This window comes from Pleuronectes platessa, chromosome 12 (assembly GCF_947347685.1).
Source record: "Pleuronectes platessa chromosome 12, fPlePla1.1, whole genome shotgun sequence".
Taxonomy (NCBI): domain Eukaryota; kingdom Metazoa; phylum Chordata; class Actinopteri; order Pleuronectiformes; family Pleuronectidae; genus Pleuronectes; species Pleuronectes platessa.
The window spans coordinates 15,338,834-15,365,179 of record NC_070637.1 but is presented as its reverse complement, the minus strand read 5'-3'; the positions used below and the strand labels follow the sequence as shown (position 1 = coordinate 15,365,179).

Genomic DNA, 26,346 nt, shown 5'->3' with positions numbered 1-26,346 from the left:
ATAACGACGTCCTAAAAATAGGTAAATACGCGAAGTCATGTGTTTAATCAGGGTTCACTTTGTTTATGGGAATCATTTGAGCTATGTACAAATTATATTATTATTATTGTACCATTTCACCATGTTTTTAAGAAAAATATTAGGAATTATTTAACCAGAAATCACTACTATAATTACATTTGTTCCAAGACCTCACAGCCTCACCACCTAAGATTGTATTTTTTGCCACACGAGCTGAGAAACCTTCGCTGGAGATGTTTGGACTCATACCTCAGAGAACCTTGGAGGGGCGGTGCTGCCTCCTCTCCTCCTGCCAGCTTCTGGCTCTCACAGCCGGGAAGGCTGGCTCGGGGCGTGCGCTCTTGTGAGCAGTTCCCCAAAAATACATAGAGGGGGCGGGGGGCAGAGAGAGGGTGAGACAAGCAGACAGGAAGACATGAGCAGATCGATGAGACCGAGGTAAAGAGCCACCATCGAACTTTACGGCAGCGGGGTTTGTTTAGTTGGGATTTTTCAATCTTCTCCTCGTGATTTAACGTCATTACGCACAGTGATCCTCCTACTCTCCAACCCAAAAAGATGCCCAAATCCCCACCGTGCGCGTTCCCCTGGTCCTCCATGTGGCTGGCATCTTTGGCTACTTTGATGGTGCAGTCGGTGCTCTCTTCCTCCTACTCTTCTTCATCCTCCTCCTCCTCCTCCACGTATCAGAGATCTGCAGCCGGCGGGAAGCGGCCGGGCTTCATGGAGAGGACGCTGGTTCTCCTGGATGTCAACACCCGCAGTCCGCTCCGAGTCCTCAACGAGAACTTCCTCTCTCTGCAGCTGGACCCCTCGATCATCAAGGACGGCTGGCTGGACTTCCTGAGGTACCAAACAGCGTCAGTTTACCAAAAGCCAGATTTGTATCGCTGTCTACAACGTGTTGTGGTGGTTTTATCCATTACGCACGAAGCCACGTTGTGTAATTATTATGGAGTGAGCTAGCACGTTCCCCCCTCACTACAATGATCCACATTACTGAATTAATTCTATCGAGACTGATATAATCCAGACCTTTCAGTTGATTGAATATTACGGCACTGCAAGTGAAGGTTTGGTTAATAAGATATTCTGGGATTATGTCTGTAACAGTTGTTCCAGTGCGCCTGGTAACACTGGACTGAACCGTGGGCCCCACAGCCGTTCACTCTGCTGAGTGTCTGTGTCACAAGTTATTAAATCTGGTTTTGAGGTTTTCATTTGTTTTGTTTTAAACCACAGAAAAATCCCTCGAGTCCATCGCCAGCCATGTTGCGTCAATGTTTTTATAAAATGCATGGTGAGTTTTTTAACTCTCATTTATTTTTGCGACTTTTCACTCCAGAGCATTTCAAAGATTTCAGTGTAGACGCAGCGCAGACTATAACTCGCACACGTTTTCACCATATGAAACATGACATTTTGAAATTCAAAACCTGGCAAAATAACACCATAAATTCCGGACTTGTTCTAATGTTTAACTGTAGATCAGGGCAGTGTGTAGACTGATGGCTCGCCAGGTGCTGGATGTAGATTTAACAGCGTTGTGAACATTGTTTAGTTCAGCTTCTAAATCACGTACGAGTCTTTGTCAGACAGGATCTACTGTCGATGATCTATGGAGCAAAGAATTACACCATATTCTCCAGCACATTTCATAAACTGGAACCTTGTGGGTAAAAGAGCGATCAGATTACTCTTGCTCCATTCTTCCACTGATACTATTGTAAAATAAAGACACATCACACTTCTCTATCCGACAAAACCTAATTTACAGCTTTTACATGACTTATTTATTTATTATTCCATCTTTTATTCATTCATTTACTTCACTTTATACAAACAAACATGTGACTTCATCAGCTTCAATTCGATTTATAGTTGATAAAGCTGAAATAACCTGCACAGCTTTTACTGTATAAATATCTACAGGCCTGCTGGCTGAGACTTTTTAAAATGTACTGTTATTATTATTATTATTAATTATTATTATTATTATTAATTATTATTATTATTATTATTATTATTATTATTATTATTATTATTATTATATATACTGAAGCGTATGGTCACAGTTTATCCCAGTTTTATCCTGGTGGTTTAGAACAAAACAAAAGTTTTCCAACTTGTTTTTCGATTTTGGTAACACTTCATCTGAACTATATGAACCATTTTGCACGTGGCTTTTCAGTTTATAAAGTAAAACAATAAACCTATTCGTTTTAAATAATGTATTTTTTCATGTGACAATTTATCACAATACTAGTGGAAAGTTTTAGAAAATACAACATTTCCAATGAATTAACAGAAAAAGTAAAAAAAAAAAAAAGTACAAGAATTAAATGACGTGAATTTAGTTTAATGTAAACAAGCCTTATAGAGCAGGAAGTAGAAACAATCATCAAGTCAATGCAAACTACAAGTGCAACACATACAACTCCTGCAACCGAGTTGAGACGGACTTTACAGACACTGTAGAGAAACCCGGCGTGTTCAGCTGCCGAATGAGGTAAAAACAGATTTAATATTGAAAACATCAGGACTTAACTTTTGTTTTAAATTGTGTTATGCTTTAATTTGAGTTTATACACTGAGATTACATAATGTGAAACGGGAAAAAAATGTGGTCTCAAACGTTTTCATTAAAGTCAGCAAAAAGGAAAATACAAAATAAGTTGACTATGGCAAAAAAAAAACACACACTAAATAACTCGTCCTTGCAGCATCAAATTAATAACTACTCCTTCATTCCACGTCCATATAAATCTTCAACTTGTTCCTGTTTAAATTCGTGCCGGGTAAACCATTAGTGTGCGTGTGTGTTGTTGTAATCCTTTGTTCCCTGAGGTAGCTGCTCTTACCTGCTGTGGCTGCTTCCTGATGCCTTTTCCACCGGGTGACAGATGTTGAAGTCTCCGCTGATGTCAAGGAGAAAAACAGTGCAGATGTTTAACGACCATGCCCGTGGAGCTGGAGGACTTTTTTGTAGATGTCTCCTCGAGGCCTTTTTTTTTTTTTTAAATATTTGGATTTCAAGGAAAGGAAACGGGGAAATATTCGTTTTCACGTTTTCTGCTCCTGTGGAATATATCTAAACTGAGGCAACAGATAACTTTTGGTGTGTGTGTTTCTTGGTCTCTGACTCTTTGTCTCTGTGTGTCTCCAGCTCCAAGCGGCTGGTGACCCTGGCGCGCGGCCTGTCGCCAGCCTTCCTGCGCTTTGGAGGGAAACGCACCGACTTCCTGCAGTTTAACAACCAGAAGAACCTCGCTAAGTTCAGAGGGCCGGGACCGGACTATTACCTGAAGAACTACGAGGACGGTGATTACGCACGACGCTTTTTTTGTAGCTGCCTCAACGTGTAATTTTTGACGGTGTTTACGCGCAAGAGGCGTCTGATCCTCGTTTGTCCGTGACGCACAGAGTGAACTTTATATTCCTGCTGAGGGTTGCGTCGTTCGGACGGTTTGTTTTACGCAGCGTCCTTTTCCTTGCAACACAAGCAGTGGCAAGTTTATTATGGACACCGAGCCAAAACTATAACGCTTGTGTATGGACCCTGCAGTGAACCACATGGTATAATGTTCGGATTCGGATAAAAAGTGTCGCAGAGAGGTGCTTCTAACATATTGTCAACTCAGGAAATGACATGGACACAATATTCGAAACATTTCTCAATGCAACAAAATTTAACTGCACCTCAAAACCTCAAAAAAGGAGGTGAATCAACATGTGTTTAAAACGGTTACAAAATTCATGAAGTAAGAACTTTGGACTGCATGTGTTTTATGTAGGCGTACCTAATAAAACAACATCTGATTGTTTGCAGGACACTATGGATATTGTATTTTCTAACAGGGTGTACAGTATAGTAAACACATTTATATCAGTTTAAAGCTGCATAAAAATTGTTTGATTACAACTCATATTCTGGAGTCGAAAAGAAAGCAATGTTTCAAAAAGCAACAAATGTTTCAAAAAGCCAGCAGCTTTCCCCAGGTAGTCAAGGTTAAAACAAAGTGAACAAACAACACTTTTTAACTTTTGATGCACATTTATTTAAGGAACCAATTCAATTGTTCGAACAAAAGTAATAAAGTTGTGTTTGTTTCTTCCCTACTGCAGATATAGTGCGCAGTGACATTGCACTGGACCAACAGAAGGGCTGCAAACTGGCCAGTCATCCTGACATCATGCTGGAGCTGCAGAGAGAGAAGGCCGCCACCACACAGTTCGTCCTGCTGAAAGAGCAACTGTCCAACATCTACAGCAACATCACAATAACAGGTAGGAGATCAAACACACACACACACACACACACACACACACACACACACACACACACACTCACACAGACACACACACACGCACACACACACAAACACAGACACACACACACATATGTCAAGTTTTTTTTCTCTTTGACACATGCTCACATCCTAAGAGACACATCGACCGTGCTCAAAAAGCATAGTTTGGACTTTGTGTCATGCACATGCAGATGTGCACGTATGCGCGCGTGCACTCACACGAGGTTCAAAGCATGCCAATGTAAACCATCAGCTTTCAGAATGACAAATGTAATTTGTAAAGGAGGAATGTGGGGATGGATCGAGGGGTGCAGCAGCAGAGGCCAGTAAACAGAGCACTGACGTTTTCACTGGTAACAGTTAACTCAACCTGACCGCAGAAGGAACTCTGGAGTCCTGGTTTTGGGTGGGCTACGTCTCTTATCTGTTGCCGTGATTGACTGCGATGGAAACGAGGAACTGTTTGTTAAAGTCGCAACAGTTTTGGGATGTGTCCACAAACCTGGAGTTGGCAGTGAGTGGACTAAAAACGCTGAGTTTTCCGAATAGAGCTTGGAATTAAAAGTTAGAAGTTGATCGAATGAGGAAATAGAGAAAATGATCTGAAGCCTGATTACAAAACAAGCAGACGAGTAGAAAAAGTGCAGATATTTAACCTTTTGCTGACCCCTGACTATAACTAAATGGAGCAATGGCAGTGAGACAACTATTTAGCAATATTTATTACGACAATAATACTCTGGATGTATCTCCTACAGAAACAAATTCATCATCTTGAAGAGACAGTGGTTGGGACTGGGAGCGCTTACATCCCATAATATGAGTCCTGATCGTCAGAGAGCCTCTAGAAAAAAAATTCTGAACTGGGACATTGACCAGCAACACAGACAACGAGTTCGTTTCTTTTGTTATGTATTTAAATAGTAAAAAGTGAAGAGGTAGTATTGGTCACAATCCATGGAATATTTGGCCATGAGCTTTGAAAATATGTCAATAAGTTTGATAAAACTCCAAATCTACCTCGAGTTGTCCCGGTTCAATGTCTTGATACAAGGTTTGATCATTATATACAGAACCTTGTATTAGTGGGTCTGCATTGTGCGTCTGTGTGTTGCAGTCTGAGCCATAGAGGCAAATACATAAAAGAAGAAGTTTGTGTGAGGAGTCAGTTCAGGAGTTCAGGTAGGGGGTCACATGGTAATACACATACATTTTATTACAAGACAGTGAGACACACGTGCCCTTTAATTTTGACACCACAGTAATTCAGGTTGTTCCACACGGGCCAAGCATGTTGAAATGTCAACAATAGACTTTGTAGTAGTTTTCATCAGTAAAATATATATATTTTAAATCAAACATACCCATAGTAATTATAGACTTTTTTGAGTGGTGGTCTTCTAGCAGATTGTTTTTACATAAGCTCATTTTGTAACAAACAGTCAAACACATGAGTGTGTGGGTGTGATGGTCACACAGTTAGAGTAACACTGATTATTTCCTTTGGCAGGAGCAGTCTTAAAAGTATTATGTGACGATCAAACTATATATTTTACTGCAAAAGCCAGTACAATAGTCTCCTAAAATAATAATGTGACAACATTTAGTTTAATAATGATAAAATAGCGTTGTAGGGCTGGGCAATTAAACAATATAAATAATTATTGTAATATAATTTTCATCAATGGCAATTTAACAAAAACCCAACATCGATATAATATTTGTGATTCTCTGGCTGTTAGAAAGCACATAGAACCACAACCTTTACTCAGGAGCAAATGTGTGTTTTCAAACTTAAATAATAAGGTGACATTTATCGCAATAACTATATTTTTTTGCATTAGTGGTGACTCATATTATGTTGTTGTTAAAAGTTTTCATCTGATAACAGACAACGTAAATAATATTAACATATGGAACACATACTTGCAAAATATTTGATTAATCCACTTCAAAATAGAAAAATATTTAAAAATAAGAAAGTGCATTTTCTCTTTTTGCTAAAGTAAATCTGCAATTTTCTCTGTACTCATTATTTTAAATGCAAAGAATCTGAATTGTTAAATCTTAGTATCAAGTATAACTGTAAACTAATAAAACCACGGTTGAGAAATGAAGCCTCTGTCTCACACATGTGGTGTCGTGCTTATGTCTCTCAAAATTGAGACCACATTTCCCATAAACCCCAGTGCTTCCTGTCACAAAGAGGATGTTACCACTTGCTCACTTTGCTGTGCTGCAGCGTGGAGTAAAAATAAAAGCGATGATGATTTACCGATGACAAAACATTGCATTGCTCCTTTAAGCTACTGTTCTGTAGAATGTTCGGTTGAAAAACGTAAACATTAAAACTCGCTTGACAGGTGTGAAAACAATGTGAGAGCATCGATGCAGTAAAAGTTATGGCGATAATGAATCACCGCATGAATGTTATTTTCTCACATAGTCGAGGTTTTTGCATAATTGAATTGATTGATTAGAACCATATGGACGATTTTATCTGTTTAACTCCTGCTGTAATGGTTCTTATTAAAAGCCGGTTTATAACTCTGCGTGGAATTGGCGGCGTAGCTGCGGTGTAGCGTGAGTGCAACTGTCATTGGTCGGTTTGGAAACGACTCCTCCATGTCCGTCAGTGGCAAAACTAGCTATTGATCCGCTCAGTTTGAGTCAGTAGCATAGAAACCACAACGCCACCCGGTGTTTGGACAGAGACGAACCAGCTCACGAGTATAAATGTCCCTCAACAGCAGAGACCATTGGCATAAGCAACGGCATAAGTTCTGTGCCCATCCCCCACAGGAATACTATAAAGGTTTGAGAGGTACAAATGGAGTCGAGAGGCAAAGGGAAGCGCAGTGCTGTTTCTGAGCAGGTGCCATGGCTGTCAGACCCGTTGGTATAGACGAGGAGAGAGGAGAAGAGAGGAGAGGAGAGGAGAGGAGAGGAGAGGAGAGGAGAGGAGAGGAGAGGAGAGAAAGGGCAGTGAAGCCAAGCAGAAGGACTTTATTTACCCAAGGCTGATTTACTGTGAAGTGTTCTCACAGAAACTCTCCTTCTTCCAAAGCGCACACGCGAGCTGAAGTTCGGCCCCGGGGGGAATGTTTTTCAGAAGTCTGAGGTGTGCTTTTCAAAGATAGTGAAGGTGGAGCTGCTACATTCTTATTTATTGTACAAAGGCTTGTCGGTGGGTTTTAGGGGGGGAAGTATAACTCACCAAAATGAGCGATGATGGTGCTGAAGAAGCATTGAAAGGGCCAACGTGTCGGTGTTATGTTCTCATTATCACACTCAAGCATGTTGTGTAAACTACAATCCTTTCAAGGACCTCCCGTGTCTGAGGTGGAGAGTTACAGGGATACAGATGCAATAGGTATTTGTTTAAATACTGTCTGGTAACAATCAGTATGTGTGTGTGTGTGTGTGTCTATGTGTGTGTGTGTTTCTATGTGTGTGTGTGTAGGCAGGTGGTGTTTAAAAGACCTTTAACAGTCTTGCTCCATCCTTTTACACTCACCACTGTCTGACCTTTGACCCACCCTTGTTAGAGCCATCCACAACGGGGCCAGTCCAAGCTCTCTCTCTCTCTCTCTCTCTCTCTCTCTCTCTCTCTCTCTCTCTCTCTCTCTCTCTCTCTCTCTCACACGCACACACACACACACACACACACACACACACACACACACACACTAAAGAAATTATTTTGATAAAATGCCCTGAGCTCAGACAAGGTCATGGTCAGCATCATTTCATGTCTCTGTGCGGTAGGGCTGTGGTCAAAAAATCGATATGGCGATATATCGTGACGTCGTCATGCCGATGCACGCATCGATGCAGATGCTACTGTATCGATATGGCATCAAATGCTTTGACGGCCGTCTTGAAAACGAAACTTCACCTATGGTGCAGTGCACAATAATGCCAAAGGGGGCAGCATAGGCAAAAACAGCACACGTCTCAACTCAAAACAAGCAAGGAAGAAACACCGGGAAAAACTGTCGGAGTTATTGCACGTGAAATGCTTTGCTCGCAGTCTGAATTTGGCCGCTCAACGTGCGCTCGAGACGCCCACTGTTTCTTACTTATTCTCCACTGAGGTGTGGAAGAATGCCAAGGAGCTGTGGACCTTAACTGAAGCGGACCTGGCCTGTGCTGAAGATGAGGCTAAAGCCCTTTAGCCGCTAAAAGCTGCAACACTCGTAATGTCCGAAGAACATCATAGAACCGCTGAATGCCCAGATGTGCAACTGCGCTCATGTTCAAGCAACAGACTCGGCACGTACGAGGGAAATTAAAAACACCGTATCCGGGGATCTTGGGAGGAGATGCTTGAGCGACAGATCAGTGGCATTGCCTTTTTTTTTTTTAATTGGGATTAGAATGATAATTATTTTATTTTACTTTTAAGATCTTTTAATGGCCAGAGTTTTAAGTATTGAGTGGTGCGATCCCTAAGACTTCGCCTTTGCTGTTATATGGAATAATAAAGAACAACTGTTGTAGTCAATTCTGTGCAGGACATGGTCATTATTCAAAAGCAACGTGTATCGTGATAGTATCGTATCGTGGCCTCTGTATCGTGATACGTATCGTATCGTGAGGTTGTAGGCAATACCCAGCCCTACTGTGCGGGAACATATCCCTCCATCAGGGATCTCTTCTTCAAATTCTCTCTTCTATTCCCTTTCTTTCATCTGTTCCTTCTCCTCCACCTCTCCCCGGTCTCTCTGTCATGTTTACTCTCAGTTTAGCTGTGTATATTGTGACTTTGTGCCAAAGTCCTTATGTTTATTTGATACTTGGCCGAATGAGGCAGACGTTCTGTTAAACTTGTGACCCCCTTGTCTGTGTGTTTTAAGGCTCTAAGAATAAACATGGCTCAATTCAGGAATCAACCAAGCAATACTTGTGAACAAGGACAAGAATCTAGAGAAGCAAGATTCACAGAAGGGATGTTATCAGTTTTAAAGTGTGCAGCTGCTCTTGAGAGAATGAGGCGGGAACTAATTCTGTTGCGTGTCAAGGATTTATCTTCAGATGTTTACCAAAGAGGTTATGTTTTCACCTTGTTTGTGTGTGAGCAAGATAACACAAAAACAACTGAACTGATTACCACAAAACCCTGTAGATGGATGTGGTAGGGGTCAGGGAAGAAGCCATTTCATTTTGGTGTGGATCCGGATCAGGGTGCAATTCCAGGTTTAACTTTACAAGAGATGCCGTTTTTTCACATTTTTCTAAGTTTTCTCATGGAAATAGTTGATAAAGGACATCACATCTATATTAGCATGTTCTCACTTCATGCATTAGTAATAGCAACCTCATAAATAAAGAAAAAGTTAGAAATACTTCGGGGAAAACGGGTGTTGAATCACATGTTGTATATTTTTGGACACCGGTGGTGGAGAGGAGGAAGAGGAGTGGTGTGGATCAGACCGAGGGACTAAGTCACAAGTAGGACATCTCCTCAGGAAGGAGCGGCACTGACCTAGTTTTTAAAATGGGACGGGGTCAGATTCCCTGTCCCATTAGTTCATTTCTGAAATCTCAATAAATCTAGACACTAATTTTCATTCATAACTTCTTGTTTCACAAATTCGAATTCCTACTCACAAAAGGAATCATGCATGTGAGAGTAGATGAAGCAGCACTTTGAATGGAAAGAATCCCTCCCTGCAGAAATTGGAGGAGCCAGCTGCAAGGAGACTACTCAGTCGGATGAAACAAAGCAGGAGGCTGGTTCGGCCCTACTCTGAAATCCGTGAGGTCATACTTTTATTAATATAATCATTAATTGTGGTAAGGCTAAAAGGAATCGGATTGAAGAGCATAATCTTAACGCTAGATGAGTCAAAGGTTGGCGTCCTGATCAGGTGGATGGTATGCAGCCTGATTCAAACCGCCTCTCTTTCTTAGTCTGATCTCACGTGCGTCCTATCAAGTGACACGACTGTTTACAATGTCTAATCAGTTGTTAGGTTTAAGTAAACATCGCAGAGGGTACATCACACACTAAAAATGGGAGCCCCTCTCTTTGAACTGACACCGAGGTGCCGCAGTCACAGCCAGGAGCCTCTCATTCAGAGCTGCAGGCCTCCACTAAAACGAAACACGAGAAGAGGGACGACATAGAGGAGACATACCATCAGAAGTGTGAAGCAGTGCTCGTGTGACCCAGGTGCAGCAGAGAGGGGGCGTTATGTTCAACTGAGGCAGCGACTACACACGACGGAAGAGCTGCAAATTCCAGACGTCAGGTTTTCCACCGGATTTTGCATCCAAAGATGAATTGAAATTGAACTTAGACGTCCAGCGTGTGCATTTTGGCAGTGACAGGAGGTAGTGCAGCCATGTTGGATGAATCTGCAGCTCATAGTGGACGAGCGGGTACATTGTGGCAGACCTGCAGTACCTTTAACGTTTTTATCAATAAGTAACACACTCTTTGGCTGCGACTCTGGCCAATTGCCACACGAGCAATCTCATGAAACATTCGAAGAACATCATCAGAACCCAAGTTTTTTTTTAGAGGGTTTATCCTGAGCCAGGGTGTACAACACTGAAATCAATCACCACCTCTATACAGGGCTAGTTACATATTTATGTAACATTATATAAGTCGTTATTTTGTTTTAATGCACTGGTATCCAATATACAAAGGCCAGATAGTGGAATTGGTATGGTGAAAAGAAAAATTAAATCAGAACATCTATACAACATTCTATAATTACTCAGTTATAACCAAAAGGATTTTAACGTGCAAAATTCTGAGAAAGAAACTGAAACTCATGTTCCTGACGAGAAGCTTTGTGCGGTTCAGAATCTGTAAAGACAAACATCGGGAGCAGACACAGAAAGGGGAATTCACTAAACATGTTTAATGGCTTGAAAATGTTTTCATCAAAACAACCGGGCACAGCTGACAACAGTCAGAGAGCCTCTAGATATAACTCTCTGTTTTAACTCATTTGAAAATCAAACCATATTTTGTTGTAGCAGTGGGAAAACGCTCCATCCCTCCTCCCAGCCTCTCTCCTTAATCTCATCTTTCAAACGTTATTTCTGAGGAGGAAATTTAATTGTTTTTGCATCATCTGCCTTATCTTTTCATTTCAATTTCCCCCACTAAATACACATACACACACACACACACACAAACACACATACACACATGCACACACACACACATACACACATCGTGTTGCAGCTGCTTAAGTACCCGCTCCATCTCCAGCTCATTGCTGAATTCAGATTTATGAGTTTCTGCTGCCAAGTTTCACACTGTAACACTGAAGTTCAGCCAGTTTTCATGACGGCAGGAGAATTAGTATAACCCGCTTTAATTTGTTGAAATATATAATGATATTAATGGATGTGAGCAGCCGCTGTGGATCTTGGAAAGGTCCACAGGTGAGACAAAGAACATTACAAGCTAGTGTGTTTGTTTTTACATATCGCTGATTGCTCAACTTACTGTTTGCTTTATGGTTCTGTTAAAAGAGAAGGACCTGGCAGCCTGCTGGGCTTCACTGCCAACAACGAAGGGGTCGAAAAACTCAATTCTGCTGTAGGTCCATTATGCGGCGCTTTTATCCAAATGCATTAAGCTTTGGAACGTCATCAGATGAACATATTGATCATGAACAGTGCTTCCAAAAGTTCTGTGGATTCAAGCAGAGCTCGAGCGCGAGCAGAGACTCAAGAGTTGCAGTGAAATAAATGTTTCTTCTCTTAAAGAAGGGATTCTTGCCTCCTAATGAATTTCAGATGTTTGTTTGGATGAGAGTTTTTCTTTCTATTAGGTTATCTCACAAATTAGAAGGTAAATCCTTGTCTTTTATTTGGATCATTTTAATACTTTTTAAAATATCTCTGATTCTATATTTTAGTTATAAATGAAGCGGAACTGTTGGAATAACTGTTTTGTTTGTATTAATGAAATAAATATTTTTCAAATTTCCTAAATACAAGGAGGCTTCTCCCTTTTACACTTGAGATGCAACAATCATGTGGAATGTTTACGGTTTTTTGCCACATTTCTTCCCCTGATACAACTTTAAAGAAAAGGGCACTCGTGAGTTCATACAGCTGTCAAGGTCCAACGTTTCCTTTTGGAACCACAGTTAAATTCACTAGATCTGGATCTGCATCAAAGTTCGTCCACTCATATATATCAGCCCCCTAAATATGTCAGATATTTTTTTATCAAGATCAATGAATTGCACCTCGAGAAATCAACTTAAATGTTGAAAAACAACTTATCTCACAGAATGACAAAGAGAGATGTTCCCCAAGTGAGAGCTTCCTAAATCCAAACAACATCCCGGAAAATTCTTTAAATTTCAATTTGCTTTTTAATCACAGATTCCTAAGACGTGTCATAAAAAAGGATCTTTAATCGAGCAAATGACGTGTGGCACTGGATTGAGTGATACCGACTGTCAACACATGATGATGATGTATTAGATCCAGACCAAGGTGTGCTGAGAAAAACTGCCAACAATGCTGCTGGCGTGAACTCGGGACAGAAAATTGAAATGTTGGCTCGAGGTGGTTGCATAGAACAAAGCCAATATGGCCTTAAGAGCCAAACCCGTCTGGCAGCCATTGGAAAAAAAACAACCTCAGTAGAAAGAAAAAAGTTTGATCTTTAAATCTTCATCTTCTGCACAGGTGAACAAATTTACTGCATAACATCGACCTCAAGATATATGACTCATATCTGTCTGCACGAATCAGAACATGCTCATTTGTTCTGTGGTTGATTCCAAACTCTCTCTGCAGTGAAGTTTTAGGGACGTGTATCTGTGGTTTCCGAGGATTTAGTCTGCTGCCTTCGGACTCTCGGCCAGCATGTGCATCTTTTTCAGCAGGGTTGTGTTTAATTTCTAAGTCTCTAATAAGAAACATTCTTGAAATACATCGTGTGATTAGATTGGTCATGTTCATGTACACAGCGAAAAGCTCTGGACCAGGAATCGAGCCCTGCAGCACAACTTTGAACCACCAGAGTTTCACACATGGAGGGTTTTTTACAGTATGACAGGGAGCCTTCAGACTGAGGCATGAACTTCTGATGAGTTTGGCTGAATTTATTACATGCCACTATTAATGCTAACCTGTCAGTTAACAATTATAAACTGGGATATAAGTCCAGCGTGACAAACCCTTGATTGCCATATTGCCGGCATTTTTTCTTCCGCTCACTCTTTCCACATGGTCTGCACGGATCCAGAAATGTCTGTTTTTTCTTGATCGGGAGAATACCTAGAGTGTTTAAATCATGGATGGACATAACATGCAACTCCATGTGTTTGCAATATGCCCTGAGAAAAGTGCCAGCAACCTGCAAACGAATGTCATTTTAATAGCCTGATGCATGGGAAATGTTTGAAAGCAGTCTTTCCTTTCCTATGATTGTTTGGCATGACATCCAACCTCCAGATTTCTCCTCAGAACTCTAGAAAACATACGTTTTGGGTCAAATTTCATATCATGGCACCGCGCTCACTGCTGCTCTGAGCCCTTTCGCAGCAAGGGGATGGATCTGTTCAATGCTCATAGCCATTGTGCATGTGTGTGTGTGCGCATTTGTGAGTGTGCGCACGTGTGTGTGTGCCAGCTCTGTATTCGTGCAGGTGAAGCTGTTATCCTGAGGGGAAACATGCTAACTTCATTACCAGTGAGACACATTTTATTGCCTTAATTTGACTCTCAGGCTGTCATCCATTATTTAAAAGAGTGTGTGTGTGTCCATGTGTATTTACGTCTGTGAAGTTTGAACTCGAAGTAAGGGCTAGTAAGCTGTAACCACTGTTGGAGCTGGGAATTTGACCTGGTGTTTGAGAAAGCTATTCTGAAGTTTCTTCTTTCAACGCTGAAATTTAAAACACACATTAGTGTCACATCAATGTTTGCAACGTTTCTACCGTGTGAGAGTCTGTGAATCCATAGAAAGCATCTACTTTTCCTCTTAGAGAGAAAACCGTGTAACCGAGAGTCATCATCTGTTCTGATCTAATCGGAGGAGTTCGGCCCATTTCATGAATACCAGACCCCTGTCTTGTATATCTCACACATAACCTGCCCTTTCTTTTCTCTGACTTAATGCGGCTGGTGGAATTAAAACAAGGTTTTCTTCTGGGTTTGTTTGTTATCAAGGTTACGCAAAAACTACTCAACTGATTTCCATGACAATCGGTGGACTGGGAGGGAATGACTCAGGGAAGAATTGATTTAATATTGGTACGGATTCAGATTATTGCAAGACAGGGGTTTTCAACATTTTCATTGATTTAACAGAGAATAATTCAAGAATCTTGATAGAGAAAAAAAACATGTTGTCATGTTGAATATTAATGCGTGTATAGATCCAAATAAAAATCTAGAGTTAGTGAATATTGAATGTGGTTTCACCGGAGGCCTGAGGGGCCTTGGTAGGAGGTTTAGTCTCTACTGAGGGACATTGTAGTTATAAATGCACTTACTATTTTGTAACTGTCTGAGCTGTAGATTGTGTTTATATAATATTCTTTTGTAACAGAACATTGGTTTTCCAAACATTTAAAGTGACAAGATTAGGTTTCTTGTGAAATGTGCATTGAGAATGAATGTCTCTGCAAAGTTACAAAACATATCTGAATTCAAGTTCATCCTTACTGTTATGTGAACACATACTTCCTCTGATTTGAATGCATCATGGTAACTTAAGTCATGTTTTCTAACCTAGTGTGAAGCACAATGCCACTCAGGAGAGCGCATACCTCCAACAAGGCCCAATTTTACAATCTCATAAATATCAGTTCCCTAAACGTGCCTGATTTTCATCGAGATTCACAACTTGCCCTCTGTGAAATAAAGGGAAAGATTGAAAAACACAATCTCGCAATGTTAAAGAAAGTCATAAAAATTCCTATATCCGCCATTGATCTGGATCTGCCCCAAAATGTAATGGGTTCTTTCCTGACCCACACCACATCCTTCCACTAAGGTTTGTGGTTATCCAACCAGTAGTTGTTGTGTAATCTTGCTTACAAACACACTAACAAACAAAGGGACATGTGTGAGTACACAACCTCCTTGGAGGAGGTAATTCTTCTTTTTGATGTGCGTCACTTCTCGCCTTCTTTTTTCTTAATGAATTTCCCTTAGGTTAATTCTCATGGTGCCAATGTTCCCTGTATATTATTGAAACACTTGCTTCCAGAAGAGCTTGGCGTGTTTTTCCTCTGGCCACTTGCGAATCCTCTTTAATTCTCCTCTCTCCTTTCCACCGGGAGCATATGGCTGGTTGGATTGTGTTGGACCTTGTCAGAGGCCATCTATCACTCCATGGTGTCCTGCTGAGCTGGAGATTCACAGCGCAGCCTCAGCCCTCGAAATGAGAAAACAAGAGCAAGAGGGAACAAAGATAGATTAAGAGCGAGGGGAGAGAGGGAAGGGGAAGGGGGGGGGGAAGGAGTGAAAAATGAAATAACAGCAACAGACAGATGGTAAAAGAGAAGATGGGGAAAATGGTAAAGGAACATTTAAAGATTAATAAAAGTTAAAAGTTTTCTTCGCATGAGACCAATGACGGTGTATTTAGTTTTTCTCCGAACTTTTTACTTTTTTTACCTTCCCAGCCGGCTCTGGCAGTTCAGAGATGCTCTTAGCCAAAGGCCCCATCGACACCTGTGGTGCAAAACTCTGCCTTTTAGGTGGAACACACCTGTAAGTGCTCAGGGTTCAGTAGCTTCACACTTGTTAGACTCCAAAACAGCCCCAGAGCACAAATGATATCGTCACGGCTCTCTCAAGAAAATATATTTAATAAAATGGGTGTTTCCAAAACCTTTCACAAGCTATCGACTTGGAAATCGGCGTCGATTTCTGATGGAAAACAGAGCTGTGCATGTTTCATATTATTTCCCCTGCAACAAGAAGTGCATATTTCTACATCTGCATGTTTTTTCTATACATTATATGCAATAAAACAATTCTTGGTTGCATCACGGTCAAACCCACAATCAGATTTTGTGCGTAAACCTGTACTAATTAAGTTTCACATTGTTCTATGAGAGAAATTCACCAGAGAGAAAAAGAGAGTAATTGAGAAAACGTGTCCCAACGAACGGGACTGAAGCTCGACCTGCTCCAGAGGCACGGCTGCTGGCTGTGTCTGTCCTCTGACCCCGTGACCCCCACATGAAACCACAGCACGCATGTGCCTCAGAGGGACATGTGAAGAAGCTCCTTCCGAACTGATAAAGTCGTTTCTCTGCTTTAGATCTATTTCTCTTCTTTCGGTTTATTCTCTTTCATATGTAATGTGTACTACGTTATTCAGTGGGCCTCCCTTCTCCTGTAAGGCTCTGCACATGTGGCAAGGTCAGACTGAATATCCAAAGTCCACTGCTTGTCTGTAGCTTAATATGTGTCCCATTATCATCAACAGGATCCACAGCAACCGAGGTAAAACAATAGTTCAGAGCAGACGTTCACCACATTTTGTGGGAATCTGCCCTGTAGTAAACAAACGCACAGGGGTAGTGGAGGTTTTAACTCAAGGATGCAAACAACACGAAACGGGTGAAATGCAAACTCTGAAAAGGAAACTGTCCTCACAGCAGAAGCACTGAGTAGAGCACAAACCTCCGCCCAGGCCCAACAGTCACCTCACATTCAATCAAGCTGCACCAAATGGCAAATACACACACACACACCCATAGAGATCAGGCGACTAAATATGGCTGATTTATGTCTTCAAGACCCACGAGTTATTCCCTGAGAAATTGGTTAAAATGTCCAAAAATGTGCAATGTTAACGACAACAAATCCTGGGTCCGCCTCTTTGTATGGATCCACACCGAAATGTAATGACTTCTCTCATCCTTCCACCAGGTTTCATGGAAATCTGTTTTAGTAGTTTTTGCATAACCACGCTGACAAACCCAGAAAGTCTGATTCTAGGTCACATAGTTGGTGTGTGAGTTAGAACCCATGTCACGCACGTGGAAGCCAGCTCATGCACCGCTAACCCACTTTTACACCCACAACCGATAGCGATTTGGCAACGTCTGAATATCAGTCACCTCCGAAAAGTTTATTGGCTCATTAGAAGGATAAAGGAAGCTTAATGTTGGATGTGTGACCAAATTGTTTTCTCTCTCCTTTGAGAAAGTTTCTCTTTGTCTCTCTTTTTGTTAATTGGCTCAAGTATCCAGTATTCGGTGCCTCTGGTTCTTTTATTTGGTGGTTTTATTAGATGTATGGTTACAAGATGACAGGGAAAATATGTAAACTGCTTTACGGCCTTTCATCACTTGAGCCGTGCCACATATTTAAAACAGAGTTAATATCTGTTTTTACTGTAGCTGTTTATGCGTTGTTCAGAAATAAAAAAGGAAGAGGAGAAAGAAAAAGGATGGAATAGGCAAAGAAAGAACTGGACGGGACTCTTTGACAGGATCATGGCTGGTTGCCCTCCACCCTCTCTCACTCTGAAGCCGTGTGATTCTGGAGGAACTCTGGTCTGTGGTACCCTGCGCCGGGTTATTGGAGGAATTTTATGAGTCCATAAGTGTGTAATGAAATTTGCCACGGTCAGAGGAGTGAAGCACGGAAAGGAGAAGTGGAATTGAATTTTCTGTGGTATTTTCCTCAGACCTGCGTTCCCTCAGGGAGCTTACGGGACTGTTTGCAATGGCCCGGGCAAGAAGAGGCCAAATGAAACCTTTTCCCTGAGGTTTTGAACCTCTGCTGTGAATGGCAGCAGCCAACACCTCTAACCAGGAGCAGATGTTTGGCAGGCTCGGCTTGGCCTGGTGCTGTGCCTGGCAGAGGGGGAAACCTGGGGTCTGATGCAGCCAGCGTGCCCCGCTAATGCACTAACAGCGTGGCCTCTACACTGTGGGTGCAGAGAAGACACGGGAATGGAGCCTGGCCAAGGAGAGCTCCCACACACTCACATCAACACTGGCATCTTAACACTGACGCTGTAATCATGACACCTCATTTGTTAATATATCTTCACATTTACCATAATTGTCTTCTTTTCCCGAGTCTATTATTCTGTTGTGTAGCTTTCCGGTGTAATTACCTCCACTAGGGATGTTGTGTTTTCTTCGTCTGTGAGCAGGATCACGCAAAAACTACTCAAGCGATTTCATTGACACATGGTGAAAGGATATGGTTCGGGCCAAGGAAGCTTTTAGAGCAGATTCGATTAGGGCAGATCAATGCATTTTTTTTGCATTTTTTTTTCACTTTGAAAAAATTCATTGATCTTAATGGAATAATCTGGCAAATTTACAGGACTGATGTGTGTTCAATTTTGTGAAGCTTGTTTAAATGTAAGGGGACTGTACGGTCCTATTTCTCCCAGGACTTTCAGAATAAGAGGCAGATACTAGCAAATGTTGTCAGTTGCCATTATAGTTATTACGCAGATAATATATTATTCTTACAAGTTTTGGCATTGGAAAATATGAGTGAATACAAATGCAAAGCAAGTAAAACATCTGCGCAATAGATATGTTTTATTGCTTTTAGACATTTGTCAAAGGTGAAGTTGATGCTTATTTAATCTACATTTATCAAAAACATAGCAAAACTCAAATCAAATCAAATTTTGCACAGGTTTAACGCCGTTATTTTATGTCACTTGGTTAACAATTATTTTTTATCGATAGGTTTATGTCTATATTGTGCAGCCCGATAGAGAAATAAGCACCAAATATCCGTTTTATTTTTTGATGTATGCAATTTTCTGGGGGGGAAATCTAAAAAAATCTTTTTGTGATTGATTTCAAAGCTTTTGGCAAGCGCGCGTCAAAGCACTACAGCAGAACATCACGTTCCAAACCCCGGGAATCTAAATGGATTAGTTGAATGAAACAAAATGATAAGTCAACGTCTCACTGCTGTGCAAACGTCTGTCAACACTTCTTAGCCTGAGTGGCTGGAATGAACAAATGGGGAAAACAAATATGTTCTCAAGTGTGGTAATGGGCTCAGACTCTTTATAATGTGTCTTTAGCTGCTCGACAGAAACGATTAGGAGAGGAGACTGATGAAAAGACAGATATTTCAGGTGAACGGTTGGAAAAAAGTCGAATTCCCTTCCTCCACGAACATCTGGCAGGGATATCCATCAGAGAGAAGAGACAAGTCCCAGCGTTGTCATAACCGTTTTTTGCAGAAACTCAAATGGGACTTAAAAGTGAAGAGTTATGGGAAGAGAGTCGGCCCCACTGGCTGAGGCAGGTGCCCCCCGCAGTGTCAGTCCAACACCCGCCAGCATTTTGAGGAGGAGCCGTGATGGTTTTTTCCCCCTTTGTGTTATATGAGCTGAATCGTTGTAGCGCCACGTCATTAGTATCACTTAAAGTTCACTCAGTTTAAAGCCTGAAAGTTTCTCCTTCGATTATCGTAAACTAATAGAAGATCACATTGGATTATATTTTTATTTAGCACGGATCCAAAAACACCTAAAAACCAACATACAATAATACGCAGTGCAGTGGGAAGCAGAAAACCCAGTAGGCCTCGACGTAAATATTAAATAACACAATTCACAAAATTAGGTAATGCTAAATTAACAATCACAAAAAATATATATAAATAAAGGAGTCAGCAAATGAACACACGTGCAGGCCAATAAAAACAATAATAGTATCAAAATAATTAGTTTTACAAAAAATCTAATGTAGCTCTTTTGGAGGCAGTGTTTCTAAAAACAATGTCCTTGGCTTAAACTCATCGGAAAACATTTGGCCACGTATTAACAGGTATAATCAGAAAATTAATAATGATTCCATAAATTTGTAAAATATTATTCTCCCGTTCGCTGAAATTATATTTAATTGGTTTAATTATCCGTCATTATATATGCATAATTGCCTGTAAAGCAGTGGAGACGCAGGCTGGTGACTGTGCGCCTGTTGAATCTGGCTCTGCTCGCTCAGCTGGAGACGGAACCTCCAGTTTAACTGAACCATAAGTAATGTGTGTGGATATAGTTTGAGAGTGGAAGATGATTGCTGTGATTATGGTGATTATGCTCACAGTGGAAGGGGGTTCTGGGATACCGTGTGTTTGCTTTGCTGCCCTGCTCGGGATCTGGTCTGCACAACCCTCATCCATCACACGGCCCGGGATCAAAGTTACCCGTCTTACGCTGGGAATGTAGAAAAAATGTTCTTAAATACACCAAAAGAAATGTTTACATTTACCCTCGGTTTCTGCCCGTCCTTTTAGAGATATATATATATTTTTTATATAATGAATTTCAATGTGGTAAAAGAGCCATTTGTTAGGAAGTTGAAAACATTCCTGCTGTTGATGAGTGATCTGCGGGGGTTGCAGCCCCTAAGCAGGTGTTTCGTGGGAAGGGCCACAGACATTAAGTCCAAACTCTTTGATGGTTGAGGGGCAGTAAAGCCCGGGGGCCGGTCCACCCTCTCGGTTCAGTGGATCTGCCCAGAGGAGTCTTGTGTCTCTGCAATTACAGAGCAATCAGCTCTCTATTAAAGCATCAGCAGAGGTGTGTGACGACATGGCTGAGCGGATCAGAGGTGGAAGCTTTACGACCAGCCTCTTCCAAGGTGACAGTGTGACTAATCTCTGGTGGTAAAAATGTCAGGTGTGGCTCTCTGCCTGCAGGAACAAAAACCAAAAGTCATTGTCTGACACAGAATTCAGATTTGATGTTTTGTGTCTTCAGATGCTTCACAGAACTGATACAAATCCCCTGTTCAGGCCCCGTGTGCTGGACTTACTGGCAATATGTTTCCCCTTAAAGGCTTGGGCTGTAGTTTTAGTTCTGCACTTTTGCTTTAAAGATGAAAAACTGTTTGCAAAAGTGAGAGCTAATAATATTAGTGTGAATTTTGTCACAATGTCATTGTGTGCATATTGCAAAAATCGATTTGTCATCATTTAGTAATTGGTGGACAGTGACCCAGCAGATAGTGATGAAACACAACGTGTGACAAGACTAGACTTGGCTTGTTGAAGAAGATACAAACAAACAAACCAACACACAAAGGGATATGGGTGACAACACAAACTGCTTGGTCACATGTAGCCCAGTGAAAAGCTTATAAGCCGCACAAGTAAAACCTGAATTTATTTCTATGGTTCTTTGTCAATTGGATTAACTAACTAGTTGAAAGCACAACATTGAAATCAACTTGAGATACTTGTGTGTTATCCCAGTTACACATTCAGCAGATGCATCATCAGCATGTAGCCGTGTTTCTGGCCATGTGACATGTGAATCCCTGAGGAAGAACCTAAGCTTCACCTGTTGAAAGATTCAGCCCAGTCATTCATTTGGTCTGTGTGCTGATTGGTGCAGAGCAGGTTCTACAGTGGCCTTTAAGAGCAGGTAACAGCTGCCGGCCACAGCTGGAAGTGACACTGATGAGAGCAGTGAGAGTGAACAGAAGGAGTTGTGCTGTGGACCGAGAGGAAGGCGGAGGCAGCCGGACAATTAGGGTTTTCCAGACATCCTTTTCCCGCGCTGTATCCAGAGGCGTTCCCAGGCCAGATGGGTTGTGTAGTCCCGCCAATGAGTCCTGGAGTCGACGCCTGGGTCTCCTTCCGGTTGGGCGTGCCCAGTGAACCTCCAATCAGGAGGCGTGCTGATTAATGCCCGAACCACCTCAACTGTCCCCGTACGACATGAGGGAACTGAGCCCCCCGACGGAGAACAGTTATCTCAGTTTGTATTTGCAATCTTTTGGTCACTACCCAAGGCTCAAGGGTGAGTGTTGGGATGTGGATGGACTGGTAAATCAGAAAGCTCTGCCTTATGGCTCACCACTATGGTGCTAGGATGATGCCACACCGACCTGCCTCTCCATCTGGCGCTCCATCGTCCCCTCACTCGTCCATCGTCCCCTCCATCGTCCCCTCACTCAAGTAATAGGCTAAGTTGTAACACAGGAAAAGTCTATAAGTCTGCTTCAAACAGTAAATCATTCAGTCCTTATTCTTCAACACCACTGCTCACAAACGCTGCCCGTCCTTGGCTTGTAAGCTGTTACACACGTTTGTTTACATTCTATCTCTGCAGCTCAGAGACGACTGGGAGTATTTCTAAATAATCTCTTTTTTTAACTTGCCTCCAATAATAAGGGACTAACGCTAGTTTTCATCATTTTGGGGGTTTGTATGTGGTTAGTACGTGGGTCTCACTAAAACATCTCCGAATGAATTTGTTTCCTTAGACTGAAGCTTCATTTAGATTAAGGACGGACTAAACAGCCAGTCAGTTTATAATAAGTGGGATGATGTGTAAACAGCTCCGGCTCATGGTGACGGATGTTGAATTCCTCCTCCACTGGTTGTGGTTTGCTGGAAGCTGCGCGGTGCAGACGTCTCTCTCCTTAGAAGCCCACTTCCTCACACCTTGATTCCTACAAGCCGAACCCAGTCAGCTTATTATTATGTAAAAAGTTCATTTAAGGGAGTGATAGACAGTGACCATTGCCAAACAGATGTGCAAACCACTCACACCCCATACGCATTTCCCTCAACAAGTGGTTTGAGTTACATGGCCCAAAGGCAGTGAAAGGCAGTTGATGTTATTTTGTCCACTTCTCTGTCTTTGATTTGTGGTTAACTGCAGCCTGTTGCCGAGGCTGGAGCGCGCACACACACACACACACACACACACACACATAGACACATAGACACACACACACACGCACTTTACATTGAGAGCAGCGTATGTTAACATACCACTCATCTTACTCACCAGCTCCATCGACTGGCTCTGTGTCGAGCTTGCACCGGCTACACAGAGCAGGGCCACACACACAAGTCTAGAGTCACAGCAAATTCACAGTTGGAGGTAATCTCTCTCTCACACTCTTGTTTCCGCACACACACACACACACACACTCACACACACACACACACACACACACACACACAAACACACACACACGCACACACACGCACAAACACATACACACACACACTGGTCACCCTCTACTTACAGAATTGAAAACAGGTGCCCACCACATATCTTGCATTCTTCCAAAATACAAAAGTGGTTTGACCTGAACGGTTCTACTGGAGCGGAGCCACCCCGTATGAAAGAAGAGTCCATGTGGAGATGTGTGTGTGTGTAAACACGGAGGCGTTCGGTTCGGTGCAGCATGCTAGTGGAGCAGCACAGACTCGCACTATATTGGAACCACATTTCTCTCCCCCCCCCCCGCTCAACCCGTACACGCAGTGTCAAGTTAACATCAGGATAAATTGCAGATACACCATGCGAACATAGCAAACTACCGCATTTAAGAGCTTTCGATACAGCGACCGTAACTGTATCCTGGTCTGGCTCCGACCGACGCGGGTGAACGATCAAACTAGCCGCTCCTAAACTTGTGACCATCTCTTTTGAGGAATGGTGAATTGGAAACGTCAGCCGTGAGATGACCTTGATGCAGTCCCAGTGTCTTTCTCGGCGGCCACAGGATCTGGTTAGCGGAGGAACCAGTCCAATGAGAAACAGAAGGCAGAGAGCTGCCAGACGAATCAGATTCAAGCCCTGTCAGAGGAGCTGATGATAAACGCAACACGCTTTGGTTTATCGTAGATATTTTAGCAGCTTACTAACCAATGCGTTTCATGACTGGTCATAGTCTTTGTCTGTTTGTGTGTCTGTGTTCACGTGGTGTGTGTTAACTTAAAATGTTAAATTACTCTTAAGGCCGTCTGGTAAAACCTTAAATACTGTCATCAGCAATTTTCTCCAGCCTTTCGAAACAATTTGATGGATGCGCTGTCTGAGAGTAGCAGATTCCACCATGTTTTCCCCTGTGAGTTCACAATGCCAGTACCGTGTGTGTGTGTGTGTGTGAGTGTGTGTGTGTGTTTGTGTGTGTGTGCGTGTTTCACTGCCTAATTCGAGCTGATGTAATGTGAGTTGTTACAGCTGACGGAGAGAATTACAATCGTCTCTGCTCTTACATGTGGGAACATGATGCAACTTCGTGCATCTGTTTATTTGCCTCAGAATCAAGGATTTTCCTCCACAAAGCATGAAGAAGATATGTATAAAAACCCAAGCTCTATTTAGAGATTGGGATAATGTTAGCAGTGTTGACACTTGAGATGAGTTCTTTAAGCGCCTCCGGAAACTCGAGCGCAACATGTGCATCTTAAGATATTGGAAAACACATTGGATCCATAAACAGGGAAAAAAGGCTCAGAATCGATTTCTCTAAATGGCCTTTCTCTTGTCTGCACATGTCTCCTGAGGATTTGGTTTTGATTTGGCTTGAAAGGGAACTCTGCTCCAGTCTCTTTGTGTGAGTACAAGTGTGTTTGCTCGTATTCTCAACTTTGATGGGACTAAATGTCCAAATTCAACATTTGCTAGGGGAGTACGCTGTGTAGACTGGCAGTAAGTCAATATTTTTCTCTAGTGAATGTAACTAGAGACATGAAAAGCTATTTTTTTCCCCTGTGCTCTATTGTCTTTCCCAAGGCGTAAATAATGGAGAATGTAGAAAATAAATGTATCAGCATTTTTCTGAACTGAAATCTTGAAGTCTAAGACCAGATTTGTTTTCACAAATGATCTGAATTTGTGTGGAGAAGACGATGTTTATTCCTTCTGCTAACTGTGGACTGTGTTCACTTTCCTCTCACTACACAAAGGGATGAAGCTTGAATGGATGCCAGTCACATTATTAATGCAACTTCCAGCCAAACTGGAGGCTTGTACTACAGATCAGGGGGTTAGAGAGGTAACATTTTCAATAATGGTTCACTTCTTACACGGTTAAATCGCCACATTTTACAGACCTTACCTGCTCCAGAGCGGGCTAACGTCAGAGGATCAACAGCTCAAGGGCCCGGTCACACATACTCGAATATATCAGTGGGCAAACTTTACCTCCCGTTCACTTCCAGTGTGTGCGAGCGAGGGGGCGAAAATAAAACATTTGCTTCCAGGGGGCGATGCAAATCACAGCGTACTTTAGCTCTATATGCCCAAACTACTGATCAATCAGATAACTAGAAATCCATTTGACAAATGATATTAGAGTGCTACTTTCCATGTGTCCGCTCTGGTTTTTAAAACAGACGAAATGAATCCATGATTTTGTATTTATGATTCTACTTTAATCTTGACAGCATTGATGTTTTTACTGTCTTATTCTATCACTGCAGCTCAGAACAACATGAGGAGACTCTGAGTGGAATCAAAAATAAAAACTAATCTCTCTGATGTCTTTTGTTAAAATAATTATTTCCCATGAGTGTAAAAGATCACTTCAGTCACAGTTGACCTCATTCGACTTATTTCCTCTCCTCTTTGGCAGCAGTCTGACATGATTTTATATATTTATCATATAATCAGAAAAGTTTGTTCATTATCAAACAAAAAGGGAAAACAATCGCTCAGTAATACTTAATAAGATTCATGTGCTTAATTACAATACATCTTTAACCTGATTTAGAAAAATGGAATTTAATATCATTACTGGCCTGAGTTAACCTGCGGGTATCATCGTCATTATTTTTTTGATATTAATATATTATATAAGAACTTTATTCATAGATCTGATGGACTCAATGAAGCCAGAAAAGCTTGGCTTGAATTGTTTCCTCTCATAAATACAGATGGGTTTGTATTTAAATATAACATATTTAATATGTTAATATCGATTTAAATGTGTTTGCTTTTAATTTCGTAATCCCTTTATTTTAAATATATTTATTTCTTTTAAATAAATAAAAGATCTTGACTCAAGGAACCTTATGTTTAAGTCTGAGTATTAACAGTTATTTACAGACAGGATTTTGTCCAAATGTGTACTAATACGGTGGAATCCATCACAGTAGATCAAGGAGAAGCCACAGAGGATTCATTTTATGATCAGGTAAATAATAATCCCTGAGAAAAATGAGATCGCTTTGAATTTTAGACATAAAATTCTACATCAATGGCCTGCCTCGCTTTTCTGGCTTCATTGTGACAAGTGGATTACCGGGTTAGATCCCTAGC

The 26,346-nt window shown here is 41.6% G+C and overlaps 1 protein-coding gene across 1 annotated transcript in view; it reads left to right on the top strand.

Moving 5' to 3' along the window:
- The first annotated feature begins 446 nt into the window (after positions 1-446).
- Positions 447-26,346, top strand: part of hpse2 (heparanase 2) — a 53,862-nt gene continuing 27,962 nt past the window's right edge. Inside the window, exons 1-3 of the mRNA XM_053436646.1 lie at positions 447-869; positions 3,188-3,342; positions 4,147-4,308. Of these exons, the coding sequence (XP_053292621.1) occupies positions 580-869; positions 3,188-3,342; positions 4,147-4,308 (607 nt within the window). The 5' untranslated portion in view covers positions 447-579. The remainder of the gene's footprint in view (positions 870-3,187; positions 3,343-4,146; positions 4,309-26,346) is intronic.